This window comes from Fundulus heteroclitus, chromosome 9 (assembly GCF_011125445.2).
Source record: "Fundulus heteroclitus isolate FHET01 chromosome 9, MU-UCD_Fhet_4.1, whole genome shotgun sequence".
NCBI classification, from domain to species: domain Eukaryota; kingdom Metazoa; phylum Chordata; class Actinopteri; order Cyprinodontiformes; family Fundulidae; genus Fundulus; species Fundulus heteroclitus.
The window spans coordinates 34,174,088-34,195,976 of NC_046369.1; the positions used below are offsets into that span (position 1 = coordinate 34,174,088).

A 21,889-nucleotide genomic window follows, 5' to 3' on the forward strand; every position below is an offset into this window, starting at 1 on the left:
TGTAATCAACTATAATGTTTAAAAACAAGGGTCACTGCTGTTTTTCTTTTTTTTCTAAAGATGATGATTTAACCGGTAGTTTTCTTTCCCGGCTTTGAGTTTGGCACCACTCTTTGACAAGGAGTATTATAGCACCTCAATGTGCGCACGTGTCAGAGCCATCGCAGTAGTCTGGGCTGCTCGCGGACGTTCACGGAGGCCTCTAAAAGACTCTAGTGGGTAGGAAAAAATGTACGTCAGAGAGGCTTTGTTGTTGAGCTGACAGTAGAGCCAACTGTGAGGAATGAATCAGGCTTTAGAAATGTTTGATAAAGGCAGTTTCCAAATATGCATCGTCAGAACAGCCGTTTTTTTTCACACGAGCAGCAGACTGAAGCTGACCGTATTGGCACCTAAAGCGTTGCTGGTGAGTGAGTTTAGTGTAACACTGATGAAATTTTATTTCATTGCGCTTTAGAGCTACAGGAAATTTAATCCTGTATGGACTGGGACTCTGTATCAGCCTGGTATTAGCATTGGGGACAAAAGAACTCTTGATCAGACCATCCGTATGGTCAGTCGTTCAGTCACTGGGTTCCTCTAGATATACTGGGTCTGACCTCTAACTTCCGAGTACTCAGATGCCGTCTGATTCATCTGTTATGGTCAGGAACTTTCTTGGAAAACGCTTGGTGGCATTAAAGCCGAAAGCTCGGTTTTGGCCGTTGCAGTGAAGGACGCCTCGCTGGGTGGGGTTGTGCTCACACACACACACACAGGCAGTCAATTCCATTATATGTTTATGTACCGGGTAAATGGAACCACGGGTGCACCTCAGGCAAATGCTCGTGAGACAATGAGAGAGAGAGGAGAAAAAAAACAACAATGACGTGCCGATGCTGTCGCATTACCACAATTCTGAATCACTCCATGCAAATCCAGACATTAATTGCATGGCTGTAGAGTTTATCAGCAACACTGTGTATTCAAATAGGCAGCGATAGGTCCACTGTGGAGGGAAGGCTGCAGCAGTCTGAGGTCCAGCGGTGTGACTGAGGTTGGTTAGAGAGACAGATAGCAGCTTGTAAAATCGGGAAGTAAGAGCTGCAAAGATAACAGGTGTGGGTGAGTTCCTCTACATTACTAAAAGGAATCAGTAATATCTAGGCAAACAGTCTGAACGAGGCAAATCACACTGCGGAAGAGATACATCTCACCCGCTCAAATGCCACCATTGTTCCCCCCGCAAATATGTAAAGTGGCAGACCAGATAAGCGCCCTGCTGATCGCCTACTTTGATACACGGCAGTGTACTTTGTTGGATGGCAATCAGCGTGCAAAATGTATTCCTGCAATTCCTGGCAAAGGGACCAATGGCGTTTGCGTCACATTACACAGATTCTACACAGGGCAGGTTTCCCCAGGGTGCTCTTCTACCTGTAAGACATCCTACATCAAATGTGACGAGCTGCCGGGGGGGCTGGAAAAATCCATTTCACACGCAGAGCGCAGAGAGTACGCAGCCAAAACAAAAACTGGGAGATGAGTTTCCAGTTTTTAAGACGACATGTTCAAACGTTTTACTGAAGAAGGATTTTGAATGAGTTTAAGAAACGTTTAATAGATGGTATTGTACGTTCTGGTTTTCAGCAGGTATTTCTTTCCCCAAAGCCATGTGTGCACTAACCTGACAACAGCCAGCTGCATGTATCGCTCCGCCGAGCTCCACTCACATACATCTGGGACACGGCTCATTGAAAATGATTTCCCCAACCAAATTTATGGTCTGGCCAATCAGGACGCAGGGCGGGTGTTTCCTGGATGTGACGTAGTGGAGAAGCCACCGTGAGATTCCAACAACAATGGCGGCTCGCATCGAGGAAGCAAGCGTTAACATTGATGCTGCTATTTCTTCCGTGTTGTCCAATCTATCTGATATTGTTTCATTAAAAGAACATCAGAGAACGGCTCTGAAGGTTTTTGTTGGTGGAAACCATGTTTTCGCCCTTCTCCCGACCGGATTTGGCAAGTTTTGTTTTCCGGGGCGCGGACGCGGACGCCCGAACCCCCCCCCCCCCCCCGGAGCGGTTAGCGCGAACCATATTGGGAGGCCTTTAGTCCTCGACGCGGTCGGCCCGGGATCGACTCCGACCCGCGGCGCTTTGCCGCCTGTCTTCCCCCCTCTTCCTGTCAGCTCACTGTCAATAAAACGCTTGCCACTACAGTGTTTCCCGCAGGAATTTGCTTATGCGAGGCGGACCGGCTCGCGGAGCGGGGGGGGGGGGGGGGGGGTAGGGGGTGGACGACACGTTTTCCGCAGCCGCCTCGCCAAGATAGCGCTGCGGGAAACCCTGCACTAGAGCCGCAAACACATAAAAAAAAATAAAAATAAAGGTTTTTTTTTCCTGCGTCGGTCTCATCAGCGTCACGGGTTAGCTTCGGTGTGAGGGGTTGAAATAGCACGTCGATAAAGATGACAGACAAGTGGCTTATCCAATCATATGCAAGGGGTTTTGATAAGGCCCAGCCTTCAGTAAAGGCAATTCCTATGGGCCGTGTCCCAGATGTATGTGAGTGGAGCTCGGCGGAGCGATACATGCAGCTGGCTGTTGTCAGGTTATGTGTGCACATCACATTTCAAAGAATATAAACTGACATCCTTTATTCAAACTTTTTAACAAATGCAGAAACATTTCATAACCAGAGGTAAATCTAGGAGAAAAGAGCGACCACGTCTGTCTGAGCTGAAGTCGGAAACCTGCTCACTAATGCCATCAGGCAACTGGGTTTTGAGATTTGAGAAATGTGCATTTTCTACAGAACCCTTTCCACAGAACAAACAAATGAAATCTATACCACCAACAAGACTAAAAACATGAGTCTTTGTGATTTGAATTACTGATTTTATTACCTATAAGAACTACGGTAGCCCTTTACTCTCATTGTGCCAAGAAAAAGCATTCATACTCTTTGAACGTTTATCGTTACCACCACAACTATCAATGTACTTCATTAAAATGCAACAGACCTACACAAAAAAGGTCTTTAAAAGGAAAATCGGTTTTGTGAATATATTTTAAAAGAAAAAAGATGTGGATTTGGCTTCTTTTACTACGATAGCCCTAAATAAAATCCTGTGCAACATCAACCATCAGTCACCTGATGAATAAATAGTAATTTAATCTCATTATAAATCCAGTTGTTCAGGAATTAGAGAACATTTGTGAACAAATAGCATCATGAAGGCCAGTCAGACAGGCCATGGAGAAAGTTGTGGAGAAGTTTAAAGCAGAATCAAATTATAAAGCAATATCTAAAGTTGCGAAAATAAGGCACAACTGCAAACCTACCAAGAGATGGCGATCTGCCTAACCAGAAAGATTGGTCAAAGAAAGCCATGATAAGAGAAAAGTCCAAGAAGCCAACTGTTACTTTATAGGAGCTGCAGAGATCCACAACTCAGGTAGGAGAATCTGTTCACATAATAACTATTACTTGTGCAGTCCCCAGATCACAACTTTATGAAAGAACAATAAGAAGAAAGCCATAAAAATCTCAGATAAAGCTTTGCCACAAGCCCGCAAGAGACTCAGCACACACAGAAGAAGGCACTCTGGTCACAGCAGTGGCACCATTGTGCTGTGGGGATGCTGTTCTCCAGCAGGGACAGGGAAGCTGCTCAGAGCTGATGAGAAGTCGGATGGAACCAAAGTACAAGAAAATCCTGGAAGGAAACCTGCAGGAGGCTGCAAAAGACTGGGACGACGGTTCGGTTTCCAGCAGGACAACTACCCTAAACACACAGTCAGAGCTACAATGGGACAGTTTAGATCAAATGTATTCATATGTTAGAATGACCCAGTCAAAGCCCAGACCTAGATCCAATAGAGTAGGTATGGTGAGACTTGAAAACGGACCGTGCCAAGAAAAAGGAGCAAAAATGTCAGCCTGTTGGTGTGGAAAGTTAATAAGAGATATACCTAAAAAACTCAGCTGTTGCACTAAAAGAGGTTCTGCAAAGACGTGACAAATGGGAGCTTAATGCATGCCTTTGTATTTGTAAGAACCTTTGAAAACTGTGCACGTCTCTTCTTTACATAGAATTCTAAAAATATGTTGAACTTTGTGTTTCTACTGTGACAGGAATGTGGAAAAACCCAAAAGGTGTGAATACTTTCAGAAGGCACTGCACTCTATATCTAATGACTTAGTTCCCAGACATGAGATTGTTGTTGAATCCTGTTACGCAACAGACAGCAGAAATCTCAGTGTTTCCCAAATAAAATCATCTTTGGCAAATGAAGAACAGCTCACTGTTTGGTTTCACCGAGACACTACACAAACCTAATCAACAAAGACTGCTTCTGTGGCGTGTGGGACAAAAGTTGGAGAGTCTGAAAATAAATCCAAACAAACCATCTTGCTGAATGTGACCGTCGTAGGTTAGATCTGAGGCATTCCTGGATTGAATGAGTTTGAAGTTTTCCCTCCGCTCAGAGGGATCCAGCAACGCTCCTCAGAGGCTCGCGGTTTCAAGTCCGTTCCCTAATCGTACAGAGGCGTATGACCCTCAGGATGAGAATAAAAGAAGAAGAAATTACTTTCATTAAGAAATTTAGATTTCCTCCATCCTTTTGATCTAGTGCCAGAAGAACATTTATGCTGATGAAATGCATAAATAAAGTTCTTAAATTATACCATTCCGCTTTAGTGCATGTATCGGAGTTGGAGAACCTCCAGAAGAGACAACTACAATCACAGTGAGTGCCCCCAAAGAGAGATGACTTCCGAGAAGGCCTGCCTCAGCTCTCACTGCCATGAAGCTCCGTGTCAAGACTTTTTTGGGTAGACCGCACTTTAAGTCGTTTTCTGAAAGCCATGGGGAAGTAAATGTAAGTGTGAAGATGTGCTTTCAGAGGAATCAGCATCAACTAATCAGTCTTTTTCAAGATTTTGAAAGTATCTGCTATAAATCAGCTGACTGTTCAAAGCTACCCCTCCCCCCTCTTTTTACCAGTTTCACTAGCCACACCTACCCTGATGGCTGTCTGACCTTTAGAATTGAAAATCACTACAAAGAACCTTGATGACAACATGAAGCAGGCTAAGACAAGCCTGCCCTGATATGATGAAATCCAACAACAGATGAAATTTTTTTTATTGACATCCGAGTCTGGAAATGGTTAAAAATCCATGTCTACGGGTTAGGGACTGCAGTAAACCACAACGAAAGCCAATATCCACAAATGCGTTCAAAACAGTGGTCAACCTTCTGAGGAATAAAAATTACTCCAGGAACGCATTTAGGATTCAGCAACAACCAAAGATCTGCAGGCCTCGCCTCAGTTAAGATCACGCATTCATTATTCATTCATTTAGAAGAGAAACTGGGCAAAAAAGGCTTCAATGGGAGAGTTCCAAGGAATAAACCCTCGCTGACCAAGAGGAACATAAAAAACTGTGTCATGTGTGTCAAAAATATCTTGATTGTTCCCCAGTCGTTTTAGGAAACACTTTCACTGACATAACAAAAGTGGAACTTGATGAAAGAGTGTCCTGTTGCAGCTGGTGTAGAATTAACAAAGCATTTCATAAAAAGATCCCAGTGACAGTTAAACACGGTGGTGGTAAGGTGATGGACTGGGCCTGCTCTGCTCATCAGGGCCTGGATAAATTAAGCTGCTGGCAGAACTCATGGTTGGGCAGAAACTCTGCAGTAGGTTTTGATTTATTTTGTTGTTTAGGTCTGTCCTGGTTAGTGTGTGCTTAATGTTCAGTTTATTTTTTTTGTTTAATGTTCTTTTTTTAATTTTAGATTTATTTCTGTTCATCTCCGTTTCTCTTGATTTCTTTTGTTTGTGTTCCTGCTCAATTCATTCTCTGTTTTTTTAGTCAGTCTTCCTGCTTACCCTCCTTAGCTAGCCCACATATCCCTAGATTGACACACCAGAATGTCCATGTCATTACCTACACCTCACCACAGCATATAGGTTCACTGGTTTTCTTAGCTCTTTGCTGCTTTCTTCCATCGACTTCGTGCAAATGCCTGTTGCTCCGTTGCCCTGCCTGTTCTGTGTACCAACACTGAAAGTTATGTACATTTTTCTCATTTGATGACTTCACCACCCTGCATTTGGGTCCTTCCTAAACTGAAACATGACATAAATACAATGGAGTTACCTGGATGGACATTATGCCAAAGCACATGAGGAAGTCCACCCCTGAATGGCTGATAAAAGGAAAATGAAGGTTTTGGAGTGGCTTAGTGAAGGTCAGGACTTAAATAGAAGAGTTTTAAATCCTCCGATTAAGCAAAGAAGAGTGGGTGAAACTGTGGCCACAGCGATGCAAGCAAGTTATTACAAATCACTTGATTGCTGTGGTTGTCACCAACGTGGCAAAACCAGGTATTAGATTTATGGTGCAATAACCTTTTCACACATTGTTTTGTACGACTTTTTCCCCTTCAGAATTTATTTATTATTTGAATGAAAAATGTAAATAATTTATTTCATGAAGTATGTCTTCTGTGGGGGTGAAGGCAAATACTTTCTCGGGGCCCATTAGTTAAAAAGACGCAAAAGATTTTGTAAGCTCGGAACCCACATTTGCCTATTTAACCTGAGTTTACAGCAGCTTGTTACCATATATGGCTGATCGTGAGAAACTCAGACCCTCTCAGTTCCAGCTGTTGGAGAGGGGTGGAGGAGAGTGGTGGGAACTTCTGCTAAATTATTCCCCTGTGGTCTTACAAGATGATGAGTCTTTCCTGACAAAGGAAACACTTTTACGCTTGTTGTGCAACACATTGACAAGAAAACACTTCACAGATTTTTGAGGTGGAATGAAAACCCTGAAAATTAAAAATAACTGCTAATTTCTCGGACTTCTGTCTGGCAGACGACCTTTTCTGGTAAACTGATGTAAATACAGATTTAAAAAAAATATTTAAACAAAATATAGAAGAAACATCTTATCACTAAAGAAAGCCTATTCTGTTGTAATTCAACAGCATCAGCGAAACATGATCAGCAGTACTTGCAGAAAGCCATGTATCATCCCATTGAGAAAGAAAACTGTTGTACAGAGCAATGATTGCTCAGCTCAGCTGGGAAACAATGGAACCATAGCCTGGGACAGAGAAAAGTAAAATTCAAAAGTTTACGATGTCGCCATGTCTGTTGGCTGAGGTCGTGTCAAAGTTTTGGCTACAGGGTAACATACTCTGTAAACACTACTTAATTGGTGGTCAAGGTTTCTTCAACAAGCTCCTAAATTTTTAAGGTCTAAGATCTTATCTTTGGTGGTGGTGGGCTGGGGGTGGGGTTTAGTGCATTATTGTTATACAAATTTTTCTATATAAATATTCTCAGCAAAACAAAAAACACCCTAAACTCTTGGGTTTCTCTGACTCCTTCATGACAATAATGTGATCTTCATCTCTTCATCTCAGTCAATCGTTCCCCCAAAATGTTTGTTAAGTGTATGTGATATACCGTTGTACTGGAACTGAATTTTCGATTGCAATGCAAATTGTAGTTGACAATAAAATTGATCTGCACAGTGGGGCTGCACAGTGGCGCAGTGGGTAGCGCTGTTGCCTTGCAGCAAGAAGGTCCTGGGTTCGAGTACACCCCTGGGTCTTTCTGCATGGAGTTTGCATGTTCTCCCTGTGCATGCGTGGGTTCTCTCCGGGTACTCCGGCTTCCTCCCACAGTCCAAAAACATGACTGTTAGGTTAATTGGCTTCTCCAAATTGTCCTTAGGTGTGAAAGGTTGTTTGTCCTGTTTGTCTCTCTGTGTTGCCCTGCGACAGACTGGCGACCTGTCCAGGGTGTACCCTGCCTCTCGCCCAGTGAACGCTGGAGATAGGCACCAGCAACCCCCGCAACCCCAATGAGGGTTTAAGCGGTTTGGAAAATGGATGGATGGAATAAAATTGATTGATTGATTGATTGATAGTAGACTTAATTACCCTTGATTCATCTCAAAGACTTTAAAGATGTGACTATACCAACTGTTGGGCCAGTTGCAGAAACCATCATACAGTACAATTTCTAGTAAATTTACTGTTAATATGGTTGACTTTGGTCATGGCTACTCTGTCCTGGCTGTTGGTCGGTCCATCACACTAAACAACCACATGGCATTCTGTGCTAAATTGAGCTCATCTTGTATACTTTCATACTACAATGTGCCATTGTCATACGTTTCCAAACTTAAATTTGTTGGATGGGCGGGCGTTGTAGAAGCGGGGGTTAGATGAGATCTTGTGTAATCTAAAACACCGGTATTTCTCATCAAAGTGAATTCTGTCCCCTCTACTTGCTGTCACTGGTAGTGCTTCATTTGGCAAAAAACACTCTCAAGCCTCTTTATGAAACACACTACGTCAATGCCAGGCCCGACCCCTTTTTGCATTTAGAACCGTTTTAATTCTTCATGGTATAGCCTAAACAAGTCGTCAGAAATCTTCCTCAGGACTTCAGCAAATTTTGTCATGATAGAATCACTGAGTTGCTGCAGATCTGTCAGCTGCACATCCATGATGTAAATCTCCTACTCCACCATATCCCAATCTGTCTGGGAGGCCACTGGAGTACAGTGTCTTCACTGTTATGTTCCAGAAACCAGTTTGAGATGATTTGAGCTTTGTGACAAAGTGCATTATCCCGCTGGACGCAACCATGAGAAGATGTCAGCAACATAACTCACATGGGCTGTGGCATTTAAAGTACTAAGCGGCCAGAAGTTTGCCAAGAAAACATCCCTCACTCCATTATACCACTACCACCTGCCTGAACTGTTGATACAAGACATTATGGACTGAAAATGCAAATGCTCATAGGACTAACTAACATTTTTCTAATCTCTTATTGTCCATGTGTGAAGTGTATTCTCCAATTCCTGTTCTCAGCCGACAGCGGTGGCACTCGGAGCAGGAAAACCCCAGCAAATCAGCATTTTCTGAAAAGCTCAGAGCAGCCAGCCTGGCACCAACAACAATGCCATTTTTAAAGTCAATCACCTTTCTTTCCCCATTCTAATGCTCAGTTTAAACTTCAACAAGTCTGCTTCAACAAACAACTCACCTAAATGCCTTATATTTCTGCTATGTGATTGGTTGATGAACAGGTTCATCTAATAACATGGTTGCTGAGTGTCAATGCGAGGTATTATCATCAGATCTGGATATGATAAGTTAAGTCTGACACCATGTATATCTTTTTCAGAGTGGAACTATAAAAGGAAGACGCTCGTAATTTGTTGCACTGCTGTGTTGACGTAGCTGTTTAATGAAGACTCCTCGTCAGGCTCTCTGACAACACTCTGCTACTAAAGCACTGGAGAAGACTGCATCTCTATTAAATCATTTGTGTGGGCGCATCTGGGGTTCAGGATTAAACAAAGAAGCTGTGACAAAGTTATAGACAAGATATGTAGGAATTGTAAAAAATGAGAGAACGGTTTTGTGAATCTTGGTTCCATCTAATCATCCCTAGTTTACAATCTAAAATTCTTTGAGTGATCAAAACGGCTTTCCAAAATATATAGTTAAAACCAAGGTATCATCCCACTCCTATGTGGAGCCTACATCAAAACAGAGACATCAGGAGACACAGATCATCAGGTTGAAAAGTGCTTTGGTGGCAAGCTTGGGACAGTGCACTGGTACTGTAATATGTATAATCTGGTAACAGATAGAACGGTCATCTTAATAAGACATCTGAATACGGGGTTCACTTGCCCCGATAAGCCAAAGAGTCTACTTTAATACTCAGGTAAATGTGTTTGGCACAGAGGTGACAGGTCAATTTGAGAGGAAAAAAATAAAGGAAGTTGCTTACGATGTAGCAGGGCTCACAGTACGCCTTCTTCTCCACAGCGTAGAAGGGCTTGCCACGCAGGTGGGTGCTGCAGGTCATGCAGACGAAGCAGTTGACGTGGAACACCTGGTCCATGGCGGTGCAGCCGGTGCCCTCGCCCACCACATTGTCCCCACAGCTGGCGCAGCGTCCTGGGTGGCACAAGCAGAGAGGAGCATAGATCAGCTAAAAAGTCAATGCAATGGCAGAAAACACCTTTCAGTGAACAAGGAGTTCAGTTTTTGAAAAATAGAGGAAACAAATACAACGTTCATGTATATTGTTGTGAGGTGTGACTCTACCTACGTTTGATGGTCGCATGGACAGAAAAAGGCTTGATAGAAAGATGCAAGAGTGGAAAAGGAGGAGAGATGCAAAAGCAGCTTGAGATATTGGTGTTATTGAAATATATGGTTATTTGAAAAAAAGTACAAAAAAAACGTTGACGCTGCTTCTGGATAGGAACAGACACATTTGGTTTAACTAATTACAGAACCTAAAAATTCACAAAAAATTTTATTTTAATGTGCAGACACAAAATTTCGTTTTTTAGGCAAACTTAGAAATGTCTTGGTAAAAACTAGAGATGGTAAGAAAACGTTCCACCTCTTTTCCAACAACCCTGAGAAATGGTACACACTGTAGTAAGTGGAGATGTCAAAACGTTGGCGGACACGTGGTCACAACAAGAGTCGTTCTAAACGCCCAGGACAAGTCTACCAAAGGACATTCAAAACTTTTAAAAGGTCCTCGAAGTGGCACGCTCGAAGCCTCAGCTTCTCCTACCTCGTCCCAAAAACTAGGACCTGCCCCTTTAAATTCATTTCCTCATGTAAGAAGTGCCTCATCTTCATTTCTATTTCAAACACGCTGGATAAGAAAGGATTAAATACTATAATTATGGCACATTAAAGAAACCATACACATCACTAAGGAGTGACATCTGCTGAAGAAAAAAAAAAAGCAGGCTTTAAACGATAAAAAAGAAAACTTTAGAAGTACAAGGAAGCCTTGGTAAAAAGGGGCACAAGTGAACTGATATTATTGCTCCACAAAGAGCCTGATTGCATATTGCGGGACATGGCATTTGGATATCTTTAATTGAGTTGGAGATATCTTTAATTGAGTTTAAGATGTCCTCGACTCAATACAAGTTATCTTCAACCCAATTAATGACACTGTCAATTTAATTACTGGTATCTCCAAATAATGGGGTTTGAAAAGATATCTGAGAATGTTTTATTTTTTACACATCTGAGGACAGATGCAATCTCACAGAGGAAGCATGATACAGTAATATTTAATTAATTCAAGTTCAGTTCAATGGATCGTCCCCCCCCCACCCCACCCCCCTCTGTATTTCGCCTTTTTGCTTCATCTCAAAGCTGATGTGGACTGATGATTGACGCGCTGTCTGTTCTGATCGGAGCGGTTCAAGCGTGGCAGAGACAGAGGCGAGACGCTAACCGGGGGGAGATAGAGTATCTGATGCTTGCTTTTTCACAGTTCCACTCGCTGTTTTCATATCAGGAATTCAAACAGGGAAAGAAAGCGGGATCTGTCTCAGGTATCAGCGCGGCTTTTGCTCGTTGTGTGTTGCCGAGATCAAATATCTGCTTGACTGCGAGGCTTGCTAATAGTGCGCTAAATCTCAGAGAAGTCATTATCTGATCACAGACGCTCCGCGAACGGAGGGAAAGTATCTGAAAGGGCGAGCGGATCCACAACTTCACAGGCAACCTCTCTGAAAACATTACTGGAATTCTGAACATCTGTTAACTGTGATGTTAACGAGGCTCGTCGCTCGCCGTTTACAAAACAAAGACCTGACGTTTAACTTCTCGAAATTGTTATCACAGCTGCATTTTGTACGTTAATCTAGAAACCGCTGTCATCCCAGGCGAAGCCGAGCGCCGACAAGTTTTCATAAAGCCTGCAATCGGTTTCATCTGCTCCCGCAGCTCTATCCACACCTCAATTACGGCTGCGTTACCTACTGTACGGGGAGGCAGATTAAACAAACTAGTGAAGGCACGTCTCCGGGGGACATGTGGGTGTCAGTGGAATCACAAGCAGGGTAATCACTTCAGAGAGCCAGAGGGAAAGAGAAAGGAGAGAGAGAGAGAGAAAGAGACGGAGCCTGAGTTGAGCCTGTTAGTGGCTTCGGATCACAGGCCATCTTCAGTGAGTGGATGAGAATGCCAAACATGTCCCACAGGGCTCCCACTTTAAATAACGAGCAGGAAACCTCTCGGAAATCCTTTTCCTTTTGGCGGTCTGTGATCGCGAGGGGCCCGAGGAGGTATTTGCGCACGGCTGTGGGTGAAATGTAGGCATTCTCACCGCACCCGCTCGCACATATCCGCTCATATCAGCACATCACAGCCGGGAAAAGAAGAAGAAGAAGAAAAAAAATCTATTCGCCGAGAAGATCTAAACGTGAAGACATGAATGGTATAGCGTGCCGCGTGCACCCACACAGCAGCGGATCTGAGGCTGGCCTTCAACCTACTGTAGGCTGTGATCTCTGCTCTTCTTAACAAACATTAAGCGACTTCTGTTGTTAGGAGGACAGCATTGTTGAGACTCTGCAATCTAGAAAAGGAGATAAACTTATACAGTTGGAGAAATGCTTTAAATAAACATATTTTATTGCAGTAGCATAGTCTCACGTTGAAAGATGTAGAAAAGTCCAATCATTAATTGGTACAGTGTGTAGGGAAAAACCTCCTTTAAGGAAAACCTTATACAATTGGAAAGAACTTCCTTTGCTCCCATCTCATTCGCAGGATTGGAGCCTCCATATTACTCTGAAGAGTTTAGGACTGGGTACTGAGTTGGACATGAACAGAGGGTGGCTAAAAGAATGGTTGCTCTGTGTCTTGTGATATTTAAAAATCACAAGGGAAAAATCGTGGCATATCAAAACTTCTCAGAAACTCTGGTCAATTTAAAGGGAAACTCACCCCCAAATCAAATTTATTTTACCAATAAACACTTAACATGGTTGTCTTACAGCACCGTTTACATATCTTGGTCATTACTTTGAAAAAAGAGTGCATATTTGTTGAAATCCTGCTTTTGTGTTTAAAATCGTCAGTGTGATGCCCTCCTAGGGTTAAACTTTGGTCTTGCATTGAATATTGAATTAACATTGCTTCCGGTTGACCTGATGTGATTCTGAGACTGTGACGTCGGTAGCTCTGCCGCTGTGGGATATAAAAGCAGCTCCTTCTTTAAAAAATATATACCACAGCTCCCTCCATCTCGTGCCTCCATAGAGAGCCCTGTGTCACGTTTCAAACCCTCTAACAACTTTTTTTTTCTTCAAAAAGAAAAAAAAAAGTTCTGTTGTGTTTGCTGTGTTGAATCAACATCATTCCAAAACATCAGTTTTCTCACTTTTTTAAAAAGCTCAGTAGATTTTTCTGACCTTTTCTGACATCCAACACAACCTGTTATTTTTTTCTTCTAATAATATGTGATTATGATAAGTTCTTTGGGGACTGTCACACTGGTAGGTTTAAATATTGACATATAGGAACGTCAATCCCTGCCCATTGCAGATATTAATACTCAAAAAGATTCAGTAACTCATTGCAGTTTTTTTGAAAGGATATGGCTCACTGCCCAGGGAGGCACAAGCCCACAAAAAAAGAAAAATCCATCAGTTGAACATCAGACAATTCTTCTCGCTTATTTGTGAGAACAAGTTGCAGTTAATGGAGAGTGCAACTGCTTTAATATGCACAATGTTAGCATTGCAAGAGAATCTAGTTATATAATGAGGATGGCTAATGGCGCTGAAAGGGAAATCTTATTTGTAGCATCTTATTTGGTGCTAAACTAAAGGGCTAATTTAATAAGTCCTAATAATACTTTGTGAATTAGGCTGGCCTGCATTTGATCCCCTCTTGCTTAAAAGCTGGAATGGTCAGACCGCGGCTCATTTATTTAATAGATTGAGATGTTTTAGTTCCAATTATGTCAAGAAGTTACTGATGGGCTACGCTGAAGGAATCTGTGCGTTTTTGGTGGTGAAGAAGGAGCTCGTCCAGGTCAGGGTGCCTTTGATAGCAGAAGCCCCCCTGAGTGCCAGAACGGTGAAATGGGGTGTAACACAAAACACACTTCTCTTCACACCATGTCTGTCCTGTTAAGTTAAAAAAAAAAAAAAAAAAAAAAAAACAGTGGATAGAGAGTAAAAAAACATAGGTTTTTTTTAACCATCCTTGCTTCAAAGCTGTATTTATCCAAGCAGAAAACAACAAAGCTGAGTTTTCCTCTTTAACATACAGTAACTCCAACAAGTTTACTGCGTCTCCTGTAAAGTCGCGACAATTCTCCCACAAAGTGTAAAGCTGCGAAACGTTTCGGAGTCTCTGTGTTGTTTCTAAAAGCCGCGCTGTCTGATAACAGGGAGGAGTGTTTTACCATTCTTCACATCAATAATTTCATACAGCTGTGTTGGAAATAAGCTTTTTCAATTTGGAGACACGACTTCAATTGACTCGTTGAATAATACAGGACAGCGAGTGAAGCAACCTCGTATTTACCCCCGTGGAGTTCCTCCCAAATACTTTCGAACTATTTCAGCTGGGCATAAAGGAATCATGAAAAGCCTTGGCGCTCCCCTGCGTCCCCTTTGCGCCGGGATTGGAACCAGAGTCTTCGGCTGAAAACTTCAAATATTTCCTGTAGAACCAACGCGATGGCGACGGGTGGGAGGGGGAGTTCATTTACACTTTACTCACTTTCTTTGCTTTCATTCTTCAACCCTCAGAAGTGCCTCTTCTGTTACATCGAAAGTCAAAAGGAGGACTGAAGAGAAGAATCTTTTCTTCTTTTCTCTCTCTTTTTTTTTTAAAGAAGCACATTCCCTGTGAGCTACAGAGGCTTAGAATGGTTAGACAATTTAATTGGATAAAAGAAAAAGATTAAAGCGGCCCTGACTCCGTTCCATAAATAATTGATTTCTAATGTATTTGTAGTGGCAGTGAGACGCCGTTGTTTGGGGATGTTGAGTGGCAGAACGCTTCAGATTTCCCTCAGTCTTTGCCTTCTTTGTTTTTTCATGCCGTGATATTGAGGCAGCATGAAAGGCAGAGAGGGAGCACACTTGCAGCTCAATTTGATCTTACATCGTCAGAAATCAAAGATCGTGCATGTAAAGAAGGATCGCAAGGAACTTTTTTTTTTTTCTTCGTTCTTTTTCCGTGGGAGACCAAACTTTTCACACAACGTAACCAAAGAAGACGATTCTGCTGGTGCAACCCTTGCAAACCCCGACGGCAAAGCTAGCAACCGCACCTGGTATCTAAAACTAACAAAAGAAGCTCAACATCCATTGTGGGATTTCAGTCGTGCTTCTATGCATGGATTGAAAGACCTGATAGATGTGTTGGCAGAAAATACTAAACATTTTAAATCCTAACAGCAAATGAAGACTCAAAACACAACTAACAGAAATGTGCCTTATCCAGTATGCCTTGTACATTCTCATATGTACACAGACTTTTTGTGTCCAAATACTATGTTGCAAACATAGTTGATACAAAGTTGCAAACCTACCAATACTTCGACATCCACCTGAACGGACAGGTTGGACGAGGAGAGCTTTAATCAGGGAGGCAGCCAAGAGACCCACGGTAACTCTGGAGGAGCAGCAGAGATCCACAGCTCAGGTGAGAGAATCTCATGACCAAATAATTTGGCTGCGTTCTCTATAAATCTTAAGGAAGTTATATTTTGCCCCAAGCAAGGTAGGGGCCACAGTGGAGAAAGGTGATCTGCTCAGATGAGACCAAAATAAAACCTCTTAGACTGCCTTGCATAAGCCTATGTCAGCCTGAACAGACTGTCCCTATGGTAAAACATGGTGGTGGCAGCATCATGTTGTGGGAAATCCCCCTCTCCCATCAACTCTTTCAGAGAGTTGATTAGAAGATGGATGGAGCGAGTTGTGGAGAAAAAAGAACTCACATTACCTTCATTGTTACCTTCTAGAATGACAGCGCCAATAAAATGTACAACCAGAGCGACAATGACATGGTTTAGCTTCATATGCTGCAATGGCCCAGTCAAAGTTTAGCCCTGAATATAACTAAGAACCTGACTTGGAAGTTGCTGTTCAAAGCACTCACCATCCAGCCTGACTGGGCTCTTTTGCAAAGAAGAATGGAGAAAATTTTGTGTCTTTAAATTCATGCATTATTGTGGTTCTATCAGATCCATTAACGTTTGTGGTTGTAATGTGATGAAATTGGAGAAAATTCCAGTAGTAGGGTTAACCTTCCAAGGTAATTGAACTCTGGATTACTTCAGGTTATTTTAAGAAACCCTAAGCAGCTAACATTCCCTGTCACACAGTATAAAACACAGCTTAGCAGCATGAAAAACGTTCTTGATCTAAACAGCAGACTGGCAAGCGGCGGAACAAAATAAATATAAGTAGTTCAACTACCAGCCCTCCGATGAGCCAGAGGGCCCAATTTGTGCGTTTTCATCTCTTCCCCCTCTGGGTTAATCTGCATTGTTGTGTTGTGTTGCCCTCTGTGCAGCTTGACAACGCTGTGGCCCACAGTTGCCACGAAACGACAAGAGAAATAGCTGTCATCGCCGCATTTCAATCTCCCAATGCTTCGTTTCTAACCCCAGCCTCTAATCTCATTCTCGGTGTCAGCAGAAAGCAGTCCGCAGAACCGCTGGGGCGACGGTGGAGGACGAGGAGAGGCGAGCCGGTGCCACCGAGCATTACGTCTCGCCCCGTCAGGGCCCACGGCCGCAGAGCGACGGGTTGGGAGGGGGACAGTGTAGGTTACATGTTTTAGGAGCAGGTTGTCGGGAGCGACATGGAGGAGTGCCAGGGAGAGAGCGGGGCCCGGCGAGAGGGAGGGAGGGAGGGAGCTGGGGACGAGCCAAGTACAGGTAAGCACGTTTGAAGTAGTGCTTGTAGACAAGCTCGCGTTTGTGTTTAGACGCTGTTCATCCATGCACGCCAGTATCTCTGGGCTCGCGAACTCCAGCGCACGGACTCACTCCTGTGGTCAAACGTTCACTCACAAATGAAATCTAGCAACGTGAGTGCCCGGGAGCCTCAGCTGGGCTCGCACGGCAGCTGATCTTGCAAGCCTCAGTGGAGCTGTCTCATGGAGGCAGGGTAGCAAAGCGCCGAGCCTGGCGGGAAAGGAGAGGGGAGGGAGGCTGGTCACCTCGCGTGAACTGTTGCCAAAAAAGCGTGCTTCATCCGCTGGGGAAAGGAGCCCCATGCTGGCACGCCGCAGCAGCTGAGAAACTAGAAAGCAGCGAGGAAAGGTCAGCAGCGGCGAAGATATCGACAGGAACGGAGGGGGGGAAAAAAAACCCCGCAGAGAAGCCACAAACTGCTCAAAATCGGCTCGATATAATGGCGAGCATGATTAAGTACTGAAAACACCACATGAACAATGCTAAGAGAAACGATGACACAGCAGAAAAACAGCTCTCCTCTCATTCATAAAAGGACTGAATTGTCGGCAGTTTCGACAAAACAAGAGCTGCTGGGTTTTGCAGAATTCCTTCAATCTGGTAAATTTGTAGATTAAGACTCAAAGCATTTCGTATTATTTCCATGAGAAAAAGGCTCTTAGAAGTCAAATCCGCAGCCTCTCACTGACAGGGATGCAGGATTTTTCTTGTAAAAGGCAGCTATGATGGATCATCCTTGGGTATTGTGTTGGATAATTTAGCCCTTTGCTGTCGTACATTATAATCCACTGTAGGTGGTATAGTGATGCCGGGGCTTAAGACAAGTTGCCATGTCACCAGACTGCACAGTACGCTCGCCTCCTCCCCCTGGGTGGTCCATGACCTCCTTCTAGCAGCATTATGCTTCTGTCTCACAGCCACTGCTGGTCGCTTTCATTCAATTTTAAGGTAGAAACCTCCGGTTATGGTCCCCTGGTAACACCGCATGGGGTTTAATATGGCTTGTCACAATAATTACTTACTGTAATACGTACACACACACGGCCCGAACATAATTGACTGCGTTTACGTGGTTGATTACATGGGAACGTTTCCCAGGTTTCAGCCAACATGGTGTCGGAATAAGCAGCGGGATGGTTTAGAAGCGTGGAGAGAGCTGGGCTAGCAGCCTGAGCAGTTCGAGAGAAAGAAAGATGCTGAGGCATCATCCGACGTTTCCACCCTCCCATCCAAACCAACAGCCATGCTCTTTACCAGGTAACTTCCAGTGGAAAGCTTAAAAATAGCTTTGCAACCCTTCCTGGACTCATATACATCAGTGGGTTTATTTCTCCCACGTTGTTTAATTTCTTTAGATGATGACGTGCTGCCGGTTGACACCTTTAAGCCTACTTCGTGTTGTTAGACAGGTTATATTGAATGACACTAACGGCCTTTTGGCTGAATTTCTTTAAGGTTATATAACATTAAAAAAGTAAAAATCACAACCTGATTTTTTTTCGTTTTTGTCAAAGCACATTTTCTTTGTATTAAATACTTGAAATCAGTGTTAAATACTTTTACAATATTTTTCTGTTCTATTTTTTATTTGGTTGTAATTTCTTAAGATTACAGAGGATGAGTGAAACATAGGGCTGTAGTAGGCGCAGGGTTTTTACAATATTTGCTCGTTTTTGTAATAAATTCCTCACTCTCAGTCAGATTGGATGGAGAGATACCTGAGGGGCTGTTTGGTCACAGGTTCTGAATTAGACATAGTTCTGGACTTTGACAGGACCTTTCTGACATGTTAGTGTTTCATGGTGAAACACTACCATGTTTCACCATGTTAGTGCTGGGTTTCAAATGTTGGGAAGCATGATGATATTTGTTCAATATAGAGCATTATACTTGATTGTATTTATCAGCATATAGGGGACTGAAAAGAAATGCCATACGTTTAACATTTTTATTAGTAAATAAACTAGATAAAAAACAACAAATGGCTTTTTTCTTACACTTCGCAATCAGTAGATGATGAATTCTGGTGCATTACATACAATCCAAAAACACACTGATGTTTGCTATGTAACGTGAAATAATTCAAGCTGCACGGATATCTCCACAAGATGCTGGGACCGTGTCGATGTGTTAAAAAACATACATTTTCTCGACCACCAATCTTAAATTCCACGTCAGTGTTTGAAATTAAGTTTGGGTTTTAGCATCTTGAAAATATGTAGCTGACACCGATTTCAAATCACTTTCATGATCACATGACAGATGAGTGGGATTTTAACCTCTCATCTGTCAATGAAAGTATAATAAATATTCCACAATATTAACAATTATTACATCAGTATCAGAGATCAGTTTTAATGTCTTTTCAATTCTACTATTTCACACCTTTTTAGTCCTGTTATTATTACTATTATTATTATTATTATTATTATTATTATTTTATTATTATTATTATTATTATTATTATTATTATTGACTACAATCATAAAACAGTTAAAGATTTTACCTGCAAAATGTGATATAAACTAAACTTTTCTCACCATAATGTGGATGATTTAGGCTGCAGTGGTAGTTGCAGTTGATGAAAACGTGTAAATCATGATGTATATCTGAAAATGTATATCTGAAAAATACAGTAAAACCAGGATATGTTTGCTCAAGATTTAAAAGTCACAATTTCACTTCCACTAATTGAAAATGAAAGAAACTATACCTGAATTTATTTTTGTTTGTCAATAAAAATGCTTCGCATGCAATGTATAATGAGTTAAAAGATATGATTTGAAAATAATAACAACAACAGTGGACTAATTGAATGCGCGATCGAGCGAGTCCAGGCTTTTTTTTTAGTAGGAATAAGGAGCTAAATGGAGACAACCCGGGACAACTTTTCTCTGCCAATGGCACAGCGAAGGCTGTTGACAATTTAAGAAAATATTGTTTACCTGAGAGGTAACCATTTGTCAAAGAAAGTGCAAAAAAGTCCCTCAATGAGATCTTGTTTACTCCAGAGGATTGTGTTCTAGCTTAAGGCGCGTGTTTAGTCTCGTAAATGTCAAGGGTTTCTCTTTGGGAAAAACACTGTCAGGGGCGGGACTTCCTGTTCAAACTAATTTTTACTACTTGTTCTATTTTGAATTTATGCAGAATAAAGTATAGCTCCTTTAATTGGCCAGACCAGTTAGCAGGTCTGGTCAATTAACAGAAGGACTGGTCAACTGTCTTGCCTGTAAAATGTGATCTTTCACATTTAATACTCACCCAATTCTGTTTTACCTCACTACCACCTTATTTTATCCCTTTTAGCGATTGTGTTGTTCTCCCTGTTATGTCTCCTGCCCTTCATGTTTTTTAACAAACAAATCAAGAAATGCACGAACACATTATAGGAAGAGTTAGAAAACCTGGGATAAAAGACCAAGTTGCTAACAATGAACTGTAAAGCCACTCAACATGAGTTTATAATAACCGAGGTTAAATAGTGAACCTGTCTCCTGCTCTCCATCAGAACAGGTATGTTCACATCACGTTTGAAATGTGAGAGCGAAAATGTTCCAAAGTCCTTGGAAAGCAGAAATGCTGGATTACATCTTGAATTCAAGGTGAGATGGAGAATTTTAAAACTGGAGGAGAACCAAGCTATGGTTATTCCAAAAATGATTAAATAGTGAAAGTATTAAGAAGAGACACTGAGAAAATAAAAGAACAAAGTGAGCATCAACTATCGGGATGGCGGCGCTTTGGAGGAGCACCTGAATGTTAGCGGTTCTCTGGAACGGGGGAGAAGGTTGGCCAAAGGCGCTTCAACTTTTGGAGTGAGAGCATGTCAGGGAAGCTCATTGGGTAAAAAGAGAGTGGGGGTGTCTCAGTTTCAGGCAACACAAAGGCTTTTACTGACACACATCCCACTCGTTATGACATGTCGAGGCACATCTAAAAGCAAACTCCTGAGAGACTGCTAAGGGCGACCTCAGTAATATGCTAATGAGCTCCACCGAAGTGTCTTAGACGCCGCACAAAGCTGTCTTAACTGGAAGTCTAATAATACATTAAGTCGTGATGTTGGGTTGTGTTAGGAAGAATCACAGAGCGGGAACCTCAACTTTCCGTGACCCAGTTACCCCGGCTGATATGTTCCGACTCCTCTGGCCTGTGGTGTTACTGCACTCTCGCTGCCATTTGTATCTCTTCCAAGATTCCTCATGAACTTTTCATGCGAGGCGTCTAATAAATTATGAGGCCTGCTCCAGCTGACGTTATGAGGAAAAATGGCTTTTCTTTTCTCACTCTTATCAAAAAGACAAAAACAAAGGACAGCTCAAACCGGGAGAAAAGGCTTTTGCCGACAGTTCGGAGTCCTGTACGGAGCGCGGCGTGCCCGCATGGGTCTCTCTGCTTAATTCTGATGACTTCCTCTCCACGACCTGACAATAACACTACCGCTCAAATATCCCACAGGAAAACCTCTCAGTATAAATATTGATTGGGAGTTAAAGTGTCACATTTATGTTAATTTTGGGCTATACAGTACAACACCCAGAATTAGGAATCATATGAAGGAATTCCCAAAGCACTCCATGGGTGTTAAAATGGAGAAATAAAAAGTCGTCGTCTGTAGCAGAACACTGCATAAGTATCATCATCACTAATTGTGAATAATGCAAAGCATTTCATCTGTTCAATTATTCAGCTTTATGTCCTGGTTTTGGTTGACAGAAACGTAGCGATGACAAAGTATTGTAAGTTCCTCTGATGCACAAACGCCGAGGCATCTGTACGGCGCGCTGAGTAGCTGTGTCTTATTAGATTTCCACAAACACAGTACACCTACGCACAACCTAAGTGGATTAAATATGACGGATGATGACATTTGGAGAAAAGGCTCCTTCAGATTACTCAAATCTAATCTGGAACTCTAAATCAGGACTAATCAGTTGCTTTTCAAAGAAGCCTCAATCACTGAGGGAATTTCTGGCTTGCAAACCGGGTTTCTCACAAGAAAAGACGCTCTTTTATAGTGCACCAGTTTTATTTTATTTCCCCGTTCCGGTTTTCACAGCACTATGAGGTTTTTATGA

General features: G+C 42.5%; 1 protein-coding gene across 1 annotated transcript in view; it reads right to left on the reverse strand.

The window, feature by feature from the left end:
* The window catches only part of lpp (LIM domain containing preferred translocation partner in lipoma), a 194,263-nt gene that overhangs the window by 26,382 nt on the left and 145,992 nt on the right, over window positions 1-21,889 (reverse strand). The window contains exon 9 of the mRNA XM_012861169.3: window positions 9,828-9,997. Within this exon, the coding sequence (XP_012716623.2) occupies window positions 9,828-9,997 (170 nt within the window). The remainder of the gene's footprint in view (window positions 1-9,827; window positions 9,998-21,889) is intronic.